Source organism: Protomyctophum bolini (assembly GCF_963924005.1).
Source record: "Protomyctophum bolini genome assembly, chromosome: 16".
NCBI classification, from domain to species: Eukaryota; Metazoa; Chordata; class Actinopteri; order Myctophiformes; family Myctophidae; genus Protomyctophum; species Protomyctophum bolini.
The window spans coordinates 7,861,911-7,881,029 of NC_137877.1; the positions used below are offsets into that span (position 1 = coordinate 7,861,911).

Sequence of the window (19,119 nt, forward strand, 5' to 3'; positions counted from 1 at the left end):
CAGAGTAGATGGATCCAGCCACGTCACCAGTGAATAGACCCCACCACCACAACCCCATCCAATTCCATGGTGTAATCCTTTTCTCAGAGCCTCGTGCTATTGAAACATCTCTAATCCTCAGCACAGACTAGGTCTAGCTGCACATCTAATGTGCTAGACTCTAGCACATTAGATGTGTTGCGTGTGGCATTGTAGTCCATGGGGAGAATGACGATGTGGTATGTGTTGGCCCTGTGCTATAACTTTGGGCGTGGCCCATGTACTGATCTCACTCACAGTCTCACACGCACACACACACACACACACACACACACACACACACACACACACACACACAATTCAGCTGTGTTCTATAGTCTAGGGTTTCAATTGATTTTGGGGCTTTTTATGCCTTTATTGATAGGGAATAGTAGTCAGACAGGAAAGGGGGAGAGAGATGGTGAGTGACACCGGCTAAGGCCGTCGGGCTTGGGAGTCGACCCTGCGGCACGCCGTCTGGCTGGTTTGGCAGCCTAGGTGCCCAGACGGTTGAGCTAACCGTCAGGGCCAATGTAAGAGATCTTACCATTTAAAGTCCAAGCTGTCTCCCTGAGGCAAATCAAACAAGCTCTTTTTTCTTTTTTTTTAGATTCGTTTTTTTTGCCTTTATTGATAGGGAACAGTAGTCTGACAGGAAAGGGGGAGAGAGATGGGGAGTGACACGCGGCAAAGGCCGTCGGGCTCGGGAGTCGAACCCGAACCGTCCGGGGCCAATCAAACGAGCTCTTAGCGCCTTTTAACCCACCACGTTCAGGCAGCTGAGTTCGAGGTTAGGTTTTTACTCTATTCCATATCAAAGTATCTCTTTGACTATAAAAAAGTGTGAAGATGTGTTGAGTCAATGTTTCAAGATTCAACATTTTATTTGTAATAATGTGTCGTAGTGAAAATAGCCGATCTACAAGCTCACACAAAGCATTGCCAGGTTGTAAGCTTGTGGATCCGATTTAATATAAAATACGAACGGTTTTGGACATACAGGGTTTCCCCCCCCCCCGACAACGATATACTGTACAGCTACATGATTTGGTTTGGCTCCTCGACATTGTAGCAACAATATATTGTTGTGGAACTAAAAATGAGTCCTGTTGTCCTCGTGCCCTCAGGACGGATTTGTGGTGCGGATCTACGCTACAAGCTCGGACCCGGCCCTGCAGCAGGAACTGCAGCTGAAGCTGGCAAGGAAATGTCTGCACGCTTGTGGCATCTCTCTGTTCGACCTGGAGAAGGATTTGCACATTATTAGTATGTCACGCATTGCTTTGTTTTTGGCTGTCATTCTGAGGTCACGAGACTCTAATTTTGCTATTCGATTGTGCATGTGTGAGCTGATGTTCATTACCCATGGCTGCGTAACCGTGTGCTTCAAGTAGTTGTAAACCGCCAATAACGATTTTAAAGTTGTGTTGCATATAGCATATAGCGGGTTTATAACTCGTATAGGACATGTCTTATGCCATGCGTGTATGTTTGTGCGTATGCTAGTGGTTCTAAACTGTGTCACTCTCTTAGGCACAGGGTTTGACGAAGAAGCAGCGCTGCTTGGAGCCGGGAGGGAGTTCGCTTTGATGAAAACTGCTTCTGGAAAGGTGAGTCAAAGCCTCTGCTGCTGCTGCTGCTGTTTGTGTGTACATTTTCAGGCAGACAAATATGACAATGGGGCTGCGTGCGTCGGCGCAAACATTTGCTATTGCAAGCACCTGCTTTTGATTTCTTCAATCTGCATGTCCTTCATTTTTCGTGGCTCTAAGCAGCTGTGCTTTCAGTGCTTTGGTCTCGCTAATGACAGGGCTATTGCTTTAGAGGGTGCACCTGTGGGGGGAAAAAAAGGCTTTCACTTGATAGTTTTTCTACTCCCCTGCAGCCTTGTACCGCTAGACTAAAGTCTCTCTGTCATTATTACCATTCTCTGATTTCACAACACCTGCTTACAGTTAACAGCGCTGACTTATTTATTTTCTCTCCCAGGAGCAAGATATACAAAAATATACCCAGGAAAGGATTAAAAACTCCTTGTTGTGGTCGACCCTCTTACAGGCTAAATTGTCTTTAAAGGAGCATTCAGTGATTTTGGGGGAAAAAACCCGTCCGCCCCGGTATAACAAGATGTGCACATACACGCTCTACAGTGGGGGGGGGGGGCATGTGACAGGCCAACAGCACACACACCAAGACCCCACTCGATCATGATTGGCGGAAGGCCCCTCTCTATCCTGATTGGATGAAGGCTGGGCCACCTATAGCCAAAAACTAAACCTACAGGGTTTTTTGACCCCCAGGGGTTAACTGGGGACATGGAGGAACTCCTTATATGGTCAGCACACTCTATAGTAGGGAAGATTATCGCAACAAAACAAAGAAATAAGTGATATTTGAATTAAGTGAATGCACTGGATATACCTTTTAAATCATTAACTTAATGGGTAATAATGTGATTTTGTGTGGTTAAGTGAGCAGGCAGCAGGTTTACAATTCAGGACTGAGATAAGCCGGTGCAAGGTGTAGTTAATACCGTGTGTGTGTGTGTCTGTCCATCCGTCTGTTTATCTATCTATTTTAAGGTTTTGATTTGAACATACCTGAGAACTCTCGGTGCGAGAGATAAGTACTTGTTCGGTGTTGGTACTGTGCTTCTGCTCCCCTCTGGCCACGGTCTGCGAGCGTACACTGAGCTCATGAAGAGCTTAAAACAGTGGAAGTGATTCGATTATTCCATCCGTTGAGCTAAGCAGCAGCTATGGCCTGTGGAACGCTATAGCCTCTGCAACCCAGGCGTTTTTATTTCCAGGGAGATAAAAAAAAAAGAGTCCACTTCAATTCGGCATAGAATAGCGCAAATCACTCTGCTGATTTCTGATCGTCTGCACCTTTGTTAAATTGACGCACACATGCACACACAAACACACACTCCTCTCTCTCTCTGTCGCTCGAATTAATTAGTCTGATGACGCGCAGCTGCGTCTGGATTCTCCCGGCGGATCCTGCCGGGAGCTGCCTATATGCCATAGAAAGCATAGGTGGACCCCAGGCTAATGCAACACTGCTCGATACCTATAAGACAAACCAGGATCTGTCATCGGGAAGACACTGGCACTCGGCATCAAACTGGTACTTGGCTGGGAGGGAGGGGCCCCACCTCTTGGCATGTTGAACTGCGGGCAGCGGGCCCATTTAACCACTTTTGGTGTTTTAACCATTATTATAAACTTTAGCTATTGATCTACAAGCTCGTAGCACGGCAACTCGGTGCCACGCTATGCTTGCAGATCTGAGCCGAGCTTGTAGATCTGCTATTTTTGAAATAATTATCGTCAAAATGTGGCACAAACCTTTGAATGTATATTCTGTCAGAGCGAACGTTTTTAACTCAAATATTTGCTTGTGAGCGGTTCCTGGAATAACATATTTTCAGATGGGGGTCGGTCGGTGGCCAATTACATAATATAGTTTCTGGGGTCCTTGACATGAAATATTGAGCACCACTGATATAGAAACATAGGTATTTCAGAAAACTGTCAGCATTTAGAAGACATTTTTTAAATGTCGGCCTAAATGCGTTAATGCATTACCATCATACCCCTCAACTACTTTCATCTCCTATACAACATACACAGTAGTGGATGATTTAGCTGAGTGCCATGGCCCGTTGAGTCCCCTCCAAATGTTAGTGAGTAGTCTGTTGCGAAACTGAATCTGTACTTGAACTAATGGTCTGCCTTGCCAACTTTTCCTTCCAACTATTTATAATTTAGCTACAGACAGTGTTGCTTATTAGTCGAAGTGGGTTCCAAAATATCATGTTCGCTGTCCATGGTGCTGAACTCGCATGCTTGTAAGCCCAGCAGTTGTGGTGGTCATTTTTGTTGTACAAGCGATGTACTTTCTAATAAAAACACACTTGACTTCAAGCTTTACTTTATTATGGAGCCTTGCCTATAGCACCACGAGGTATACCTACCATGACGATATACCGGTAGTTATTTCTCTGACTGGCTGGCTATGTGTAATAGTTGAGGTGTCGGGTGGGGTCCCAAATCTTCCCAAATCATGCAGGGGCGGCTTTGATTTGCTCCGTCACTGAACTTGGGGCTTTTATGAAGACATTGCTGTAGGAATGTGTGTGGGTGTTATGGCAGGGGAATTACATAATGTGTGTTTGTGTACATAAAGGCTAGGGCACGGGGTTTCTTTACTCAACTATGTGTTTCACCTGTGGGTTCTTTGTAATATGTCAAATCAGTCAGCACACGCATTAGCACAAAAAGGCATGCTATCTGTAGGTGGTTAGGGCGTGCTGTTTCTGTTGTTTGTCTGTTTGCTGCTGATGTGATGCTGGTAAGTGGGTGTGGTGCCCTGGCCTGTGCATCCTTTAGCAGATAGGAGCCACAGGCCAAGTTAACCCCCTCTGTACAATGCAACATATACGCGTGCTGAGGCCCTAATCTCCCAGCAGGCCTTATCGGTAGATTACCCCATCGCCAGACTGGGCCCGACAAAGTAAAAAATAGGAGTAGTGAGTTGACCCGTGCCTCGGCATAAAAGTTCACTCTTCAGTCACCTGGACTATAGCTATATAGACTATAGCTGATCTCGGGTCAGAATGGGATAGGGACCGTAAGCTCGGTAGTGACACACCGTGCCTGGGAGACTGTGAGGGGCTAATGGCAGTCGGAGTCAAAGGCCTGCGATTCACTCCCGTCGTTTTATGGGCTCTAATCCTCTTGTCATCACCATTACACCAGTGTCTTCTGTCTTCAGGGATTATTTCATTCTGTGCGACAGAATGTTAGGAGCGGTAATACGCATATTACCGCATATTATGCATCATCACCACCGAGTGCCCCTAGCTGCACTATTCCAATAGCTCTAATGACACACAGTGCGTTTGTGTGCCGCTGACGGCAGTATATCGTCGAGGTAATGATGATGATTGTGCCGTCGCATTTTGTTCTCCTTCTCAGTTGGTCCCTTGACTACAGAGGCTCTGCCGTTCTGAATTAGGCCCTGTAGCAGCTGCAAGTTAGCTAGATGCATCACTTTACTGGGAGCTGCCAGGCAGGGGAGAGCTATAGTGTCGGCTGTTTACCCTCTCTTTACACTTTGTATTTTTGCCCATTTGTCACTCGGGGCTAATAAAGTGTAGCAAGTGTTCTTTCTTTGCGAGCTTACTCCTCCAGTTATCAATAACAGCCACAGCAAAGGAAGGTATTGCGTGAGCTTCTTCTCTGTGGTTTTCACTTACAACGCCTAACCCCCTTGGTTTTCTTCTTTTCCGTGTTTCTCCGTTCTCCTCCTCTCCCAGATATACTACACTGGGAAGTACCAGAGCCTGGGCATAAAGCAGGGCGGCCCGTCGGCCGGTAAATGGGTGGAGCTGCCCGTCACCAAGTCCCCCAAGATCATCCAGTTCTCCGTGGGCCACGACGGCTCCCACGCCCTGCTGGTAGCCGAGGACGGCAGCGTGTTCTTCACAGGCTCCGCCAGCAAGGGAGAGGACGGAGAATCCAGTAAGACCCAGTAACACCAAATCTCCCACTGAGCAATAGTCGTCTAATAAGCCCTACTACACAACACACACCGTCTGCGAACGCCGCGCGTCAAAACCGGCGGCGTCCGACGCGCGTTCACGCCTCGCCTGACGCTCCGATACGCCACTGTTCTATTTTCCAGGGCGTTGCCGCGCGGCAACGCCTGACGCCTGTGCCGGCGTCAGTTTTTTAAACGTCATACAGTATAGATGTTGAAACAACGTTGTTTCAATGTCTAATCTAAGCCTAGACCGCTAAAAACGTTCATTTTTAGACCTTTTTTGGCGGCCCTTATGCGTATATTAGACAAAATAATTGCGCTTGTATAGTAACTGGCAAGCATGGGTCAAGCATAATAATATCCATGACCCCTATATTATTATTATATAGGGGTTAAGTACTCAGGGACACCTCATTGATCAATAAATCACTCCCACGCAGGGCTCTACACCTCAACACATTTTCATTCAGCTTATGGCTGCCAAGTTCCTACTAGCCAAAAGTAAAAGCCTGTGGTACCGAGGCTAGGTTCCTACCCATCACCGTGGACTGTGGAGACGTGTTAAATTCCTCTGTGGTGCCTCCGGCTCAGCCAGAACCCACAACTGTCCATGTTTACGGGTTGGATAGCCAGCAGCAGCGGTAGTTCTGTCGCTGCATTAGCAAGATTCAATAATTTATTTGACCATGTCAACGAGTTGATAGGAATTTGTCTTGGTTCATACTCAACATATACAGACAACCATAGATACACAAACAAGAAGGACACAATACAAGGACCAGCAGCATAGGAAATTACATTCAGTTTTTTTAAAGTGCTACAAGTTCAGATGTCTAATGGCTACGGGGTAAGTGCTATCTCTGAAGTGAGATGTTGAGCTCTTGATATCTCCTGCCTGATGGCAGGATGATTGAAGAGGTGATGTGCAGGATGGGAGTTGTCTGCAATGATTTTGTTTGCCTTCTTAACTATTCTGGTGGAGCAGAGTGAGGAAAGTGTAGGGAGGCTACATCCAATGTTTTTTGATGCGCGACGTACAGCGTACTACTCTTTCCAGCTTTGATTTGGGAGGGGGGGGTAGCGTGTTCCTCTGTGTGCGTTACGCCCACCTGGTGAAACTCCTCAGTGTCGGGTGAAAATAAGTGGCTGGCTGTGTATCACAGGAAATGTAGGGACAAATGTTCTAAACGAATGCATTGGGGAGAAAAGAGAAAAACAAAGACAAGGGGAAACCGTGGGCCCGTTCCGTAATATATTCTCATTCTCAGTGTCTCCATTCTTCTTCTTCTTTCAGCCAAGAGTCGCCGACAGCCAAAGCCCTACAAGCCTAAGAAGATGATAAAGCTGGAAACCAAAACGGCTCTGCACACGGCCTGCAACAATGGCAGCAGCAGTATTGTCACCAAGGACGGAGAGCTCTACATGTTTGGCAAAGATGCCATCTACAGTGACAGCACCTGTGAGTAGACTAGAAGACCAGGGGCTATTTCAAGCTCTTAACCCATTCTGACCTGAGATCAGATTCATACGAGGTTTCCACTGGACACACACTGGTCTGATATAACCCATTCTGACCTGAGATCAGATTAAAAGAATGTCAGTCGTTCTTCGATTTAAAAAAAATAGCTAAAGCATAACGTAATGTTAACACCAAAATGGGTTCCCGGTCAGAATGGGTTAATGCCCACTTCAATTGTTTATAATTGATGCTTAAAATTATGAAACTACAATGTTGGTATCCACACTGGAACAGTGCAGTGTATCTGTGTTAAAGAGGCTGAAAGAAGACTGCAGCGCTACACAGGTGTGTTAATCAGCTGGGTGGTGCACACACACACGCGAACACGCACGTGACATAATTTCAATATGGCGGATTAATTGTTTCTGTGCCGCTAGCTGTTAGCATAAATGTAGTTAAATGTAGTTAACCACCATCAGCGTTCACTTTAAGTGGAGTTGTTTCCAACCCACGCCAGCCCCATACAACACACACTCAACACACACGCTTTGCTATCATTAGCATTAGCGCACACAGTGTTTACATTTACATGTCGGGAGCGACGCGCTACAGAAAGAATTAATCGGCCATATTGAAATTATGCAGACATGCAAAAGTGTAGCTTTTCGGCGAAAATCGCCGTTTTTATCCCAAATATAGGACCTGTGTGATTCATGCAAATCCGTTAAAAAAATGTTTGGGGGGGGTGAGGGGGTCTGTGGGTGGGGGTGGAGCCCGAGCTCGCTGCCCGGAGAATTATCTGACGGACTACTCTCGTGAGTCACTAATGATTCTGAGCGATATTTCTGCTTGCATCTGGGCGGCATGATGTGCGCCGCCGCTGGTCGCTCCGCGGAAAAAAAACCTGTTTGTGTGGACTCGGCAGGAATTTTGACACACTGTCTGTGACTCGCCAGTCGATCCATTAGTTTAGCTGCTACAGTTAGCATTAGCAACGTTAGCACTTTGCGTTATACTGTCTGTGGTGTGGACACGCCGGCGTCAGTTTCTCTCGCTGTGTGTGTGTGTGTGTGTGTGTGTGTCTGTCTGTGTGCTCGTGTGTGTGCATGCATGCGTATGAGTAAATAAATAAAGCACGTGTGTGTGTGTGTGTGTGTGTGTGTGTGTGTGTGTGCGTGCGTGCGTGCGTGCGTGTGAGTAAATAAATAAAACGCTTGATACATACAACTGGTAGTCCTACATCCCCCCCCCGCCAGGGCTTATACTAAATGGATATATTAAAAACGAAAACATGCAGCTCAACTGTTGAATAAGGAGAGGATGTTACTCTACATGTCTTAAATTGACTAAGGCTAAAATAATGAAGTAAACTGACCCTGTTGACTAAACCATCCCAAAACATTTTATTTGTATTATAATTCATTATTTTGCCAGTGAATATAATTTTCTATTTTACATGATGTGAAGAGTGTAACTGTAAGGGATTTTGAGATGGGAGTGTGAGTGCTGGACCAGTTTCTTTCTTTAAATCACACCTGTGTGAAGTGACCCTTATCATCATACATCATCCATTCATTGTCATTTTTGTGACAATGAATGTGTAGGATTGTGTAGGACAAAAATAGCCGATATATGACAATTCATTCATTGTCAATGGCATTTAGGACACAAATCTACTGAATATAGGAGGGGCTATAGTGCTCCTCGAGGGGCTAGTGCTCCTGTTGGAGTAAATTAATTGTTCTATGACTATCAGGACATGAATGTTAACATCTTGCTCAATACTGACTAGATTTGTACTGATTTAGTAAATAATCATGTGTCATTTTTGAGTATTGCAGCCACTCAACCACACTATAGACAGCTACAGTATGTGTGTGTGGCTGTGTCCCTGTGTCTGTCCCTGGCTGGGTCCCTGTGTCCCTGGCGGTGTCCCTGTGTCACTGGGTCTGTTCCTGGCTGTGTGCCTGTGTCACTGGGTCTGTCCCTGGCTGTGTCACTGTGTCATTGGGTCTGTCCCTGGCTGTCCCTGTGTCACTAGGTCTGTCCCTGGCTGTCCCTGTGTCACTAGGTCTGTCCCTGGCTGTCCCTGTGTCACTAGGTCTGTCCCTGGCTGTCCCTGTGTCACTGGGTCTGTCCCTGTGTCACTGGGTCTGTCCCTGGCTGTGTCCCTGGCTGTGTCCCTGTGTCACTGGGTCTGTCCCTGGCTGTCCCTGGCTGTGTCCCTGTGTCACTGGGTCTGTCCCTGGCTGTCCCTGTGTCACTGGGTCTGTCCCTGGCTGTCCCTGTGTCACTGGGTCTGTCCCTGGATGTGTCCCTGGCTGTGTCCCTGTGTCACTGGGTCTGTCCCTGGCTGTCACTGGGTCTGTCCCTGGCTGTGTCCCTGGGTCCCTGGCTGTGTCCGAGCACGAAACATAGCGTTATAGCATTTGTTCACCACCAAGTGTCACTGTTGCACAGCCTAACACACAGACACACAGGCCGGGAGGAGGGCTAGTACAGTACAGTGTAGTATATACTGTCCCCCATGACACTCCCCCCCCCCCCCCCCCCCAAAGTGGGTTTAGTACCGATAAAAAAAAAGATTCTGCAGGATTGCCACATACAGTGATTGGTCTGCTCATTCTGCCCCTCTTTTTAAACAACTCAATATTTTACCAATCTTTAATTTAAATACATACCAAACCTGCAACTTTATTTTCAAAGTATTGTTCCAGCCAGTTTCATTTCCTTTGCCATGTAAAGACTTTTTTCAGTTCAACAGTGATGTGCACCACTTCAATACGAGACAGTCAAATCATTTACATCTCCCAAAGTTCCGTACTGCTCTGTGTCAGTTCTCCATCAGATACAGGGGGGCCCAGCTATGGAACACCTATACAGCAATCTCATCAAATTCTACTTCATTAAAAAATTTCAAACATAAGTTTAGGACCCACTTAATTGACCAGATCACCTAATTATAATTATATTTCTTTGTATCATCTATTATTTTCTCTAATCATGTAAATAACCAAAAATTCTAATCATGTTCTTGTTGTGTTTTTGTTTTGATTTGTTTATGTTTTATATACTGCAATCATGTTTTCTGGATATTCTATATCTCATATACAATGTTTCATTTTAATTTATATAGGTAGAGGCCTCGTATAAGCCCCTTGGGCTTTTTTGCCTCAGCCTAGCACCCTACCCTTCTCATATTTATATGTTCACTATGCTGTTTTTTATACTGTGCTGAATAAATAAATACAAATACAAAAATACAATAAACGCTTAAAAGATTTGCGCCGCGGCTTTGCCCGCGGCACAACGTTGGCCCCGCACACTGTCACCTTTTTCACCTTGGGCCTGTTTGCATGCCTGATTATGTCACATGCGTGTTCGCGTGTGCACCACCCAGCTGATTAACACACCTGTGTAGCGCTGCAGTCTTCTTTCAGCCTCTTTACCACAGATACACTGCACTGTTCCAGTGTGGATACCAACATTGTATAGTTTCAAGTCACAAATTACATTTGTATGGCTGAAGCTCCACCAAGGACAGTTCTCCTGGATTCAGACTTATGGTCGGTTTGAAAATCCTGCTTGTAACCGAGGTAAACTGATTTAAAGTCCCATAGCTGGTGGTGACCTGAGGCGTTGCCTAGTAACCGGATCTATCTTAAAAGCTGCCGTGGGGCTCAACCATTATATACACGGCAGTATACGTTGGCGTCCGTATATATACAGACCTAGCAAATAGCGTCCCGTAGCTGGGGGGTACGTATATACGGACATGAGAGAGAAATAATTAATTATAAAGTTCTCGGGTAAACTATATTATTAATAACTTATTTTAATATATTTTTGTAGATACATTTATGGTTCATTAATTCACGACGATGACAGTTAAACTGCAACCTCTACCCTCTGCCCTCTACAGGCCAGGTGACAGACCTGAAAGGTCACTTTGTAACTCAGGTGGCCATGGGGAAGGCGCACACCTGTGTCCTGACGAAGAGCGGGGAGGTGTGGACGTTTGGGGTCAACAACAAGGGACAGTGTGGCAGAGACACTGGCGTCATGAGCCAGGCAGGGAAAGGTGAGAGAATATCTATTTTAACTGTATCTATTATCTCTCTCTCTCACACACACACACACAGCATTGCATATTTAAGCAGCTTTTCTTTGTCACAAGGAAACATCTTAAGGGTCAATGTTTTGGCAGTTAACGCCTAAACGTAATGTCCACTCCTGACCAGGACATGGGCTTGGTGTTGTGCAGTCCCCCTAAGACTCCTAACTCGTTGTGTTTTCCGTTTCACGTTTGCCGTCGCAGCGTTCGGCGTGGAGAGCATGGCCACGGCCATGGACGAGGACCTGGAGGACGAGCTGGAGGAGAAGGAGGAGAAGAGCATGATGTGCCAGCCCGGCATGCACAAGTGGAAGCTGGACCAGTGCATGGTGTGCACCGTGTGTGGCGACTGCACCGGCTACGGGGCCAGCTGTGTCAGCAGCGGCCGGCCAGACAGAGTGCCAGGGGGGTAAGTCGTCTGACTATCGTTCGCTATAATCTTGTCCGTTTTTGTGTGTCCTGTCTGTGTTGCACATCACAGGGGGGTAAGTCGTCTGACTATCGTTCGCTATAATCTTGTCCGTTTTTGTGTGTCCTGTCTGTGTTGCACATCATCACCGGTATGACTTATCTCATCCTCTATACCAGCATCTGTGGCTGTGGGTCCGGGGAGTCGGGCTGCTCGGCGTGTGGCTGTTGCAAGGCCTGTGCGAGGGAGCTGGACGGCCAAGAGGCCAGACAGAGGGGCATCTTTGATGCCGTCAAAGAGATGATTCCATTGGACCTGCTGCTAGGTATTATCATGCTTGTTCACTTCCTTTTGCAAGACCTTGTCTTCCCCCCAATGTTTTAGGCTGATATCTTGGCGTCCATTACTTCTGGCATCTTCACTCACTTTTGCACTGCTGCATTTTTGTTGTTGTTGTTGTTGCTGAAAACACTGGGCCAGATAAAGTATATAACCCTAATTGCTCTCTGCCAGGCCGGAGGCGTGGCTGAGACAGTTTTTTTCCCCCCTGTCTGTCCGTCCGTTTTGCCCCTGTCCGACCGTGTGTTCGTCTATGAACAGCTAATCTCCGGCCAATTATCAGTAACTATTCGGCACTACCTCGCGGTTACAATATTAACGCTTCTGCCGATAACTACTTCCGGTTCATCCGGGATGAATTATGGGGTTTTCAAAATAAAAGACGGGTGGCAGTGAATTTGTGTAGAACTGTTCTACACTGTGCGAGTGTAGATATTCTACACTCCGACAAATTAACATATTTTGTCAATGTGCAATAACCTCATCAACATCAATCCCGCAACTTCTACAGATTCCACTCACCTCTATAATGACTGAATTCCGAACATTGTTGGCCCACAATAACCTACCTTGAGGCAGCGGTGGCCGAACAGTTTGCGTCGCTAGTTCGTATCCCCGGACCGGTTAAAATGACCACAGCTGAAGTGCCCTTGGACAAGGCATTGAACCTCTACCATGAAATGTTCTATGAGCAGGGCCTGGCTGTAAACAAGTTCTTGAGCTTAGTCCAGTTAACCTGGGTAAACATAGTACCTTTCCTTTCCTTACCTGACCTGGCACCTGTGCTCCGAGGAGCACTTTTTCTAGTTCAAAGTTTACCTATTTTGTCTCGGCTCTTCCTAAACCAGTGATTGTCAAACTGGGCCGTATTATTCTGCTCCATGCAAGCATGCCACTTGTGCCGTCACACAAGCACATTTTTTACATTTCGCTTGATGCAGTATTTGTATTCGTGCTTGGGTTTCCTCGTGGTCATGTTGTGCAGATTCATGGAACTCATCGCTCCTCCTCCTCATCATGTCTGCCCATCATTCATGTGTGTGTGTGTCTTGTCCTATTCCGCTCTTTGCCCCCCCTATACCTCCCTCCGTCTCTTCTCTTTGCCTGCATCCTCCTTGTCTTGGGGTTGCCTCTCCCTCCACCGTGGGGCCCTCTGTGTTTCAGCTGTCCCTGTCCCTCCCCCTCCAGGAGTGAACATCGAAGAGCACATCCAGATCCGGCAGGAGGAGAAGCGGCAGAGGATCAACCGTCGGCACAGGCTGGAGGAGGGCCGAGGTACGGGGAGAGAGAGAGAGAGAGAGACAACAAGAGGAACAGAGCAGCGAGGGGAAATGTTGAGCACTGGATATGTGCCCGTGTTGGTGTTTTTGCTATGATAGAAGAGAATTAGCCCAAACATTTAGACTCTCGTAGACGAATCTCTCTACGAGAGTCTAAAAGCGCGGACACCCAAATATGGTCTAGGGATCAACGTTTGTGCCTCAAAATCACTCTTACCTTGTACAAATGCAAAATCTAAGCTGCTTTTTCGTTTGCCCCACTTGTCCGGTGGGTGTGCGGCACCAATTAAACACAGTAGGACTGTAGTTTTCAATAAAAAAAGGTATTTTGATCCACTCTCTCGGAATCCTCCATTGTAAATGCGAAACAGAACATTGGCCCCTAGCGGCCAGGGTTCTCTTGCGCATTTACAATTGGGAGAAAACCAAGATGGCCGCCAGATTTCCGAGACAGAGTATGCATCAAAATAGCCTTTTTTTTTATTGAAACCTCTACGAGAGTCTAAATGTTTGGGCTAGAAGAGAATGTGGATACTTGGTAGAAGCGGGACGTATATACCCTCAAGGAAAATGTTGGGGACAGCGAGGGGGAAGGGAAATAGTAAGCAACAAAAGGATGAGACTACGAAACGAAAAAAACGCCATGTGTTCTCCAAGTTAGCATGTGATAAATCTCCACCCTCGGGTATACCTGCCTTGAGTTTGGATGTTATTGCCTTGGTGACTTCCCTCTTGCTTTGTGTTTTTTTTTTTTTTTCATAATTTTGCAGTGTGTGCGCGTGTAATGTTGTGTTGTGTTAGTATTGACATTGTGTTCTCTCCCATTTGTGAGCCTTGTGCATGCATGTGAAGGTTTCTTTCTCCCCCAGGCCCCCTTGTTTTCCCCGGCCCCATATTTATGAACCAGCGTGAGCAGGCCCTAGCCAGAATAAGACCCCTTCAGGCCCTAAGGCATAAACGGGACAAGCACAAAGGTACTATGGTCTTCACTTATCTTAACGCAACGGGTGCAAAGACGCCTCTCCCCCACCCCTCTGACTCACCTCCCAATGTGGCTGTCCCGCCCACCTCCTCTCTCACTCTCTGGAGACAAGAAGCTTATGCTGTCTTTACCAACATCTTATGGTAAAGAACGGTGTATAGTCTGTAGGCAGGATAGACTCACTCTGGACCAAATGCAGAGGGATGGGGAAACAGGAGTAGTCTAACAGGCCCAGGGTTATAAGATCTCTTCGACGGGAGGGGATGTCTTTACATTGTCGTTGCATTTGAATGCTACTTGTTTTATAGTATGCTGGATTGAAAATAAAATTTCAATTGCAAAGACATACAGTATAGCATGGAATTCTCCTACACAATCTCTCTCCCGGTGAAACTCCTCGCTGTTGGTGAAAAGGTGACCGGTCGGTGACTCCATGTTTATCGGAGGAGATACATGGTAGTCCACATGCTTCCCAGACCTAACAGTGGGGGGTTGGCAGTGCCAGGGACTGCAGTACAGAAGGGGGCAATTGGCAACTACTAAGCTGGGGAGAAAATGTCACTGAATATTTCATTGACATGACCAGTAAGCAAATGATTTCTCACTTTTCTGGTCTGCTCTGCAGGATTAAAAGAAGATACATCATTGTGCACTGGGGGAGAACAGGCTTTTGGTAAATGACAATGGGACACATCTGACAAGGAGTGTAGTTTGAGCTATTTTTGAGGATGTGAGGAATTAATCGAACACGACTCATTTGAAGAAAATATAGTATAAATAGACATTGGCCTTTCCCCCCCCCCCCATTGTGTAACAGTTATATCTGGAAACAATGGGATATGTAAAGAGCTGCAGCAGTTTCCTTCCTTTTGTCACTTGACGCTGTACTGCTTTGCTAAATTATGATTCTATATGGGAGTGAAGTATTACACAAAAATTATGAATCCTATCTGAAAGGATGCCGTTGAAAAGGCCATGTTCAGTGGTGCTACCACTTAACACAGGTGTTCCACTTCCTCCCACCCATGCCGCTATAGGCCGCATAATAGTGATACACTGGTGTTCCCCCACTGCAAACGTCACCAAGAAAAAGTTAAAAGAGTGCCCACAGTTTTTGTCAGTTAAAGGCGGTTCACTATAGTACTGATTGAGATCATGTCCGCGAGCTGGATCTTCAGCCCTATCCTCTGCAGATTCTTGGGCCACGGACCAGCAAACAAACCCTCTTAAGGTCCCATTTACACAGGGCAGCCTGAATCAGATCTGGGCCACATCCCCAGATTGGGAATCTGATTTTGTTTAAATGAGTCCATGTGACCATTTAAACCAATCGGATTTGAATCTTGACGTGGCACATATCTGATGAATAAAGGGTCATTTATTTATTTATATGAATAAAGGGTCAACTCACAGTAATTGATCCATAAGTAGTGCGATTCATTTCATTCAAACCTTTATTTGTTCTCGAGAGACATTGGGGTTACCCTCATTTGCAGTGTCGTCGAGACACAGTACCACATTTTCAAAGCGATAAAGCTAAAAAACTAAACGGAAAGCATCATTTCCTCATCGTATGATCTAATACATATTTAAATAATAATAATAATAATAATCTTTATTGACCCGAAGGATATTTTGTCTTCACAGTCTGTTCCAAATACCCACATCAAAAAACAACACATTGCACATAACACCAAGACAATTACAATACAAAAAAACCCTTTTGGTGTTTTAACTAAGCATTATGTTATACTTTTAGATATTGAAAAATAGCAGATCTACAAGCTCATAGCGCGCCACTCGGTGGCGCGCTACGAGCTTGTTAGGTCTGCTATTTTTGAAAAAAATCTTAAAAATGCGGCACAAAATCTTTGAATATATATTCTTTCAAAGCGAAAAATTTTATTTATTTTGACGCCACGACCTAAATGGGTTAATCCTTACAGGGCTGTTTGAGTAAAGTCACCGCTGTATGTGAGCTGGTCCATGGCCCAAAACCGGGGTGTTCATTCATAGACACCGTACGAGTAGCAATGCATGGGCCTGCCTCTACTGTACCTCCACTGTACCTCCATGCTCTGACACCATCATGACCTCTGAAACAGGGGCTTGGGTTCAACCAGACTCCCTCTCTCCTGTAAAGGAGTCCGTTTGATGAGGGCTAGGACGGTGCACAGAAAAATGACATACCAAAAAAATCTCCAATTGATGCCAAAGATCTATTTTCTTCAAAAGGTTTCCAAAAATAATGTTCAATCATTGTTCACTCATCCCTCATGTGAAAATTTGCACCTAACCAGATTCAACAAAGTAAAAAAAAATAATCATTCTTTTTATTTTTTTTATTATCAACAAATGTAGCTATTGAAGAAAGGATTTTTGTGCTCAATACTTTTTAACACACGGGTGCTGGTTTGCCAAAAAGCCTTTCTGTTTTAGACGTTTTTGCTTCCCTTCCCTAGTCTTTTTTAGCATGTTCCTCCTATTCTTTTGTTGATTCTACTCCTTCCAGCTCTCTTCCCCAACCCCCCCCCCCTCCCCCCACCCACCAGGACTGTACAGAGACGTCCACCTCTGGGGGGGGGCTCTGAAGTTGCAGCTTTATATCTTCTGCTCTTCTCTCTTTCATCTGTGTGTTACTGTCTCTCCCGTCCCTCTCCTCCTCCTCCGCTCACCCTGTTCTGACTGAATGTTTGATCTTGTGTATAGACGGCAGCAGCGAGCGAGGGGAAAAGGACGCCAGCAAAATCACCACCTATCCTCCGGGGGCCGTGAGGTTTGACTGCGAGATGCGGGCCGTGCAGGTCAGCTGCGGTTTTCACCACTCCGGTAAGGTTGACGACCTCCTTCAATCAAAGCCACTTTCTGTTAGGCACTTTCTATTATTTTTTTTGTCTTCCACTGTGGTGTTTAAGCATAGGACGGGACCACTTAGCATTATCGCCTCAGCGATTCTTTTCAAAGAAACAACGAAATCAAGAGTTATTGGCTTTACTAGTGTAAAGGGAATTATAAATGACCAAAAAACCAATTTTCCATTAAAAGAAACATGTTACTTCCTTCCTGCCTCCTTTAGTGGTACTGATGGAGAATGGTGACGTCTACACATTTGGCTATGGCCAACATGGACAGCTTGGACATGGAGATGTCAACTCCAGGTAAGTAGCCTGCTTGGATGAAACTACATGCATACTGTAATACAGTATGCATGTAGTTGTACATGTACATTGTACAGGCATACAGTAACTGTATGCCTGTACAATGTACATGTACAACAGGGGTGGGCAACTTTGACGATGGCGAGGCCCAATATATTTCCACACTCACTCCAGAGGGCCACAGTGCATATTACTGTCGTAGCAAAAATAGCCGATCTACGTACAAGCTTGTAGATCAGCTATTTTTGCTATATTTGAATTGGAAACCTGAAATTTATTTTGCTATTTTTGAATTGGAATCCTGAAAAGTAACCTAGTTTTTATTGAATTTCAAATGGTATAGTGAACTATGAACTGTTAACATAAATACATTGGACACAAAAAGACAATAACATGTTAATACTAGTCATTAAGTAGGCCTACTAGTCGTTTTAATACTAGTCATGAAGTAATTAAAGCGGGTTTTGGAACAGCTGAAATTAATACTATATCAGTGTTCTGATATTAACATGAGGGCCGCATTAGGTGAAGGTGGGGGCCCGCATGTGGCCTCCGGGCCCACCCCTGATGTACAGTTTATGTATGGTTGCAAGCCCACACACACTCACACCCCTGCCCATGCCTGCCCAGTGCCTACCCCAAACCATGCCTGAACTGCTGCTTTCTGGGTGTAGGGGTTCTCCCACGTTGGTGCAGGCCCTCCCGGGTCCCAGTGTCCAGGTCACTGCTGGCAGTAACCACACAGCTGTGCTCCTCATGGACGGGCAGGTGTTCACCTTCGGCAGCTTCTCGGTAAGGGAGTGTTTTCACTAGCATTTTCTTTGTTTTAGTATTATTTTGTTGACGTTTTATTTTAATTTTTTATAATATTTGTTTTATTTGGAAATAGCAATACATTATAGACAGCTTTTTTTTTTTACATAGGACACAAGTGCAATTCCCAAAGATATATATTTTTTTTCACCCCTCTTCCCTCCCTCCCCCCCCTCATCCCCCCATACAAGTAGCTCCATCTCCAATGTCTCTCTATAGTCCTCTTTCTTTAGATGAGCTACATATGACATCAAGTCCACACTTAACCCATTCTGACCTGAGATCAGATTCTAAAAATGTCTATTACATCCTGACAGTGTCATTATTAACACATTGAGTACGCCAACGTGCATCAAAATAAAGGCCGCTATAGTGCCAGAGTAGTCTGATCGCATTTACTCTGAAAGCCAAGAACCGGAAATACTTTCTTAAAAAAGTTGACTTGACAAAGTGAGCTCATAATCCCCGATCAACTTAATATATTTATATAAACTCCAAAAAGCGTTCATATTTTGCGGGAGAGACGGATGAGGAGCAGAAATGCAGCGCCAGCATATCGATCCATTCATCACCACGGAGAGCGCCCTGGATGAGGAGATACGAGTCATTCTTTCCGCCGCGCTAACATGGGAGTCAATGACAAGCTAATACTTGCACAGAGCGTTAGCATACGGCAAGCGAAAAGCGAAATGCCAAAAAAAAAAATAGGAATAATTCTGATTATTATTATCTCGCCCCGCGTCGTTTGGACGTCGCTAGGACGTCCACAGACGTCTAAGGTATTACTCGTTTCTGATCCTTATGACGTTTCCAGACGTGTTTTGTACAGAATGTGTTAACCCATTCTGACCTGAGATCAGATTCTGAAAGTGTCTTCGATTTTTCAAAAATAGCAGACCTACAAGCTCGTAGCGCGCCACTCGGTGGCGCGCTATGAGCTTGTAGATCTGCTATTTTTCAATAGCTAAAGCACAACATGATGCTAACACCAAAACGG

The 19,119-nt window shown here is 45.6% G+C and overlaps 1 protein-coding gene across 20 annotated transcripts in view; it reads left to right on the forward strand.

The window, feature by feature from the left end:
* Positions 1–19,119, forward strand: part of mycbp2 (MYC binding protein 2) — a 105,149-nt gene that overhangs the window by 25,666 nt on the left and 60,364 nt on the right. For 14 of the 20 annotated variants that reach the window (XM_080786273.1, XM_080786284.1, XM_080786287.1 and 11 more), the window contains exons 10-21: positions 1,146–1,284; positions 1,552–1,628; positions 5,342–5,546; positions 6,863–7,027; positions 10,950–11,108; positions 11,346–11,550; positions 11,730–11,875; positions 13,054–13,164; positions 14,039–14,143; positions 16,861–16,980; positions 17,228–17,309; positions 17,984–18,101. In XM_080786273.1, the coding sequence (XP_080642399.1) occupies positions 1,146–1,284; positions 1,552–1,628; positions 5,342–5,546; positions 6,863–7,027; positions 10,950–11,108; positions 11,346–11,550; positions 11,730–11,875; positions 13,054–13,164; positions 14,039–14,143; positions 16,861–16,980; positions 17,228–17,309; positions 17,984–18,101 (1,632 nt within the window). The remainder of the gene's footprint in view (positions 1–1,145; positions 1,285–1,551; positions 1,629–5,341; positions 5,547–6,862; positions 7,028–10,949; positions 11,109–11,345; positions 11,551–11,729; positions 11,876–13,053; positions 13,165–14,038; positions 14,144–16,860; positions 16,981–17,227; positions 17,310–17,983; positions 18,102–19,119) is intronic. The other 6 variants (XM_080786289.1, XM_080786290.1, XM_080786283.1 and 3 more) reach the window with 3 other exon arrangements.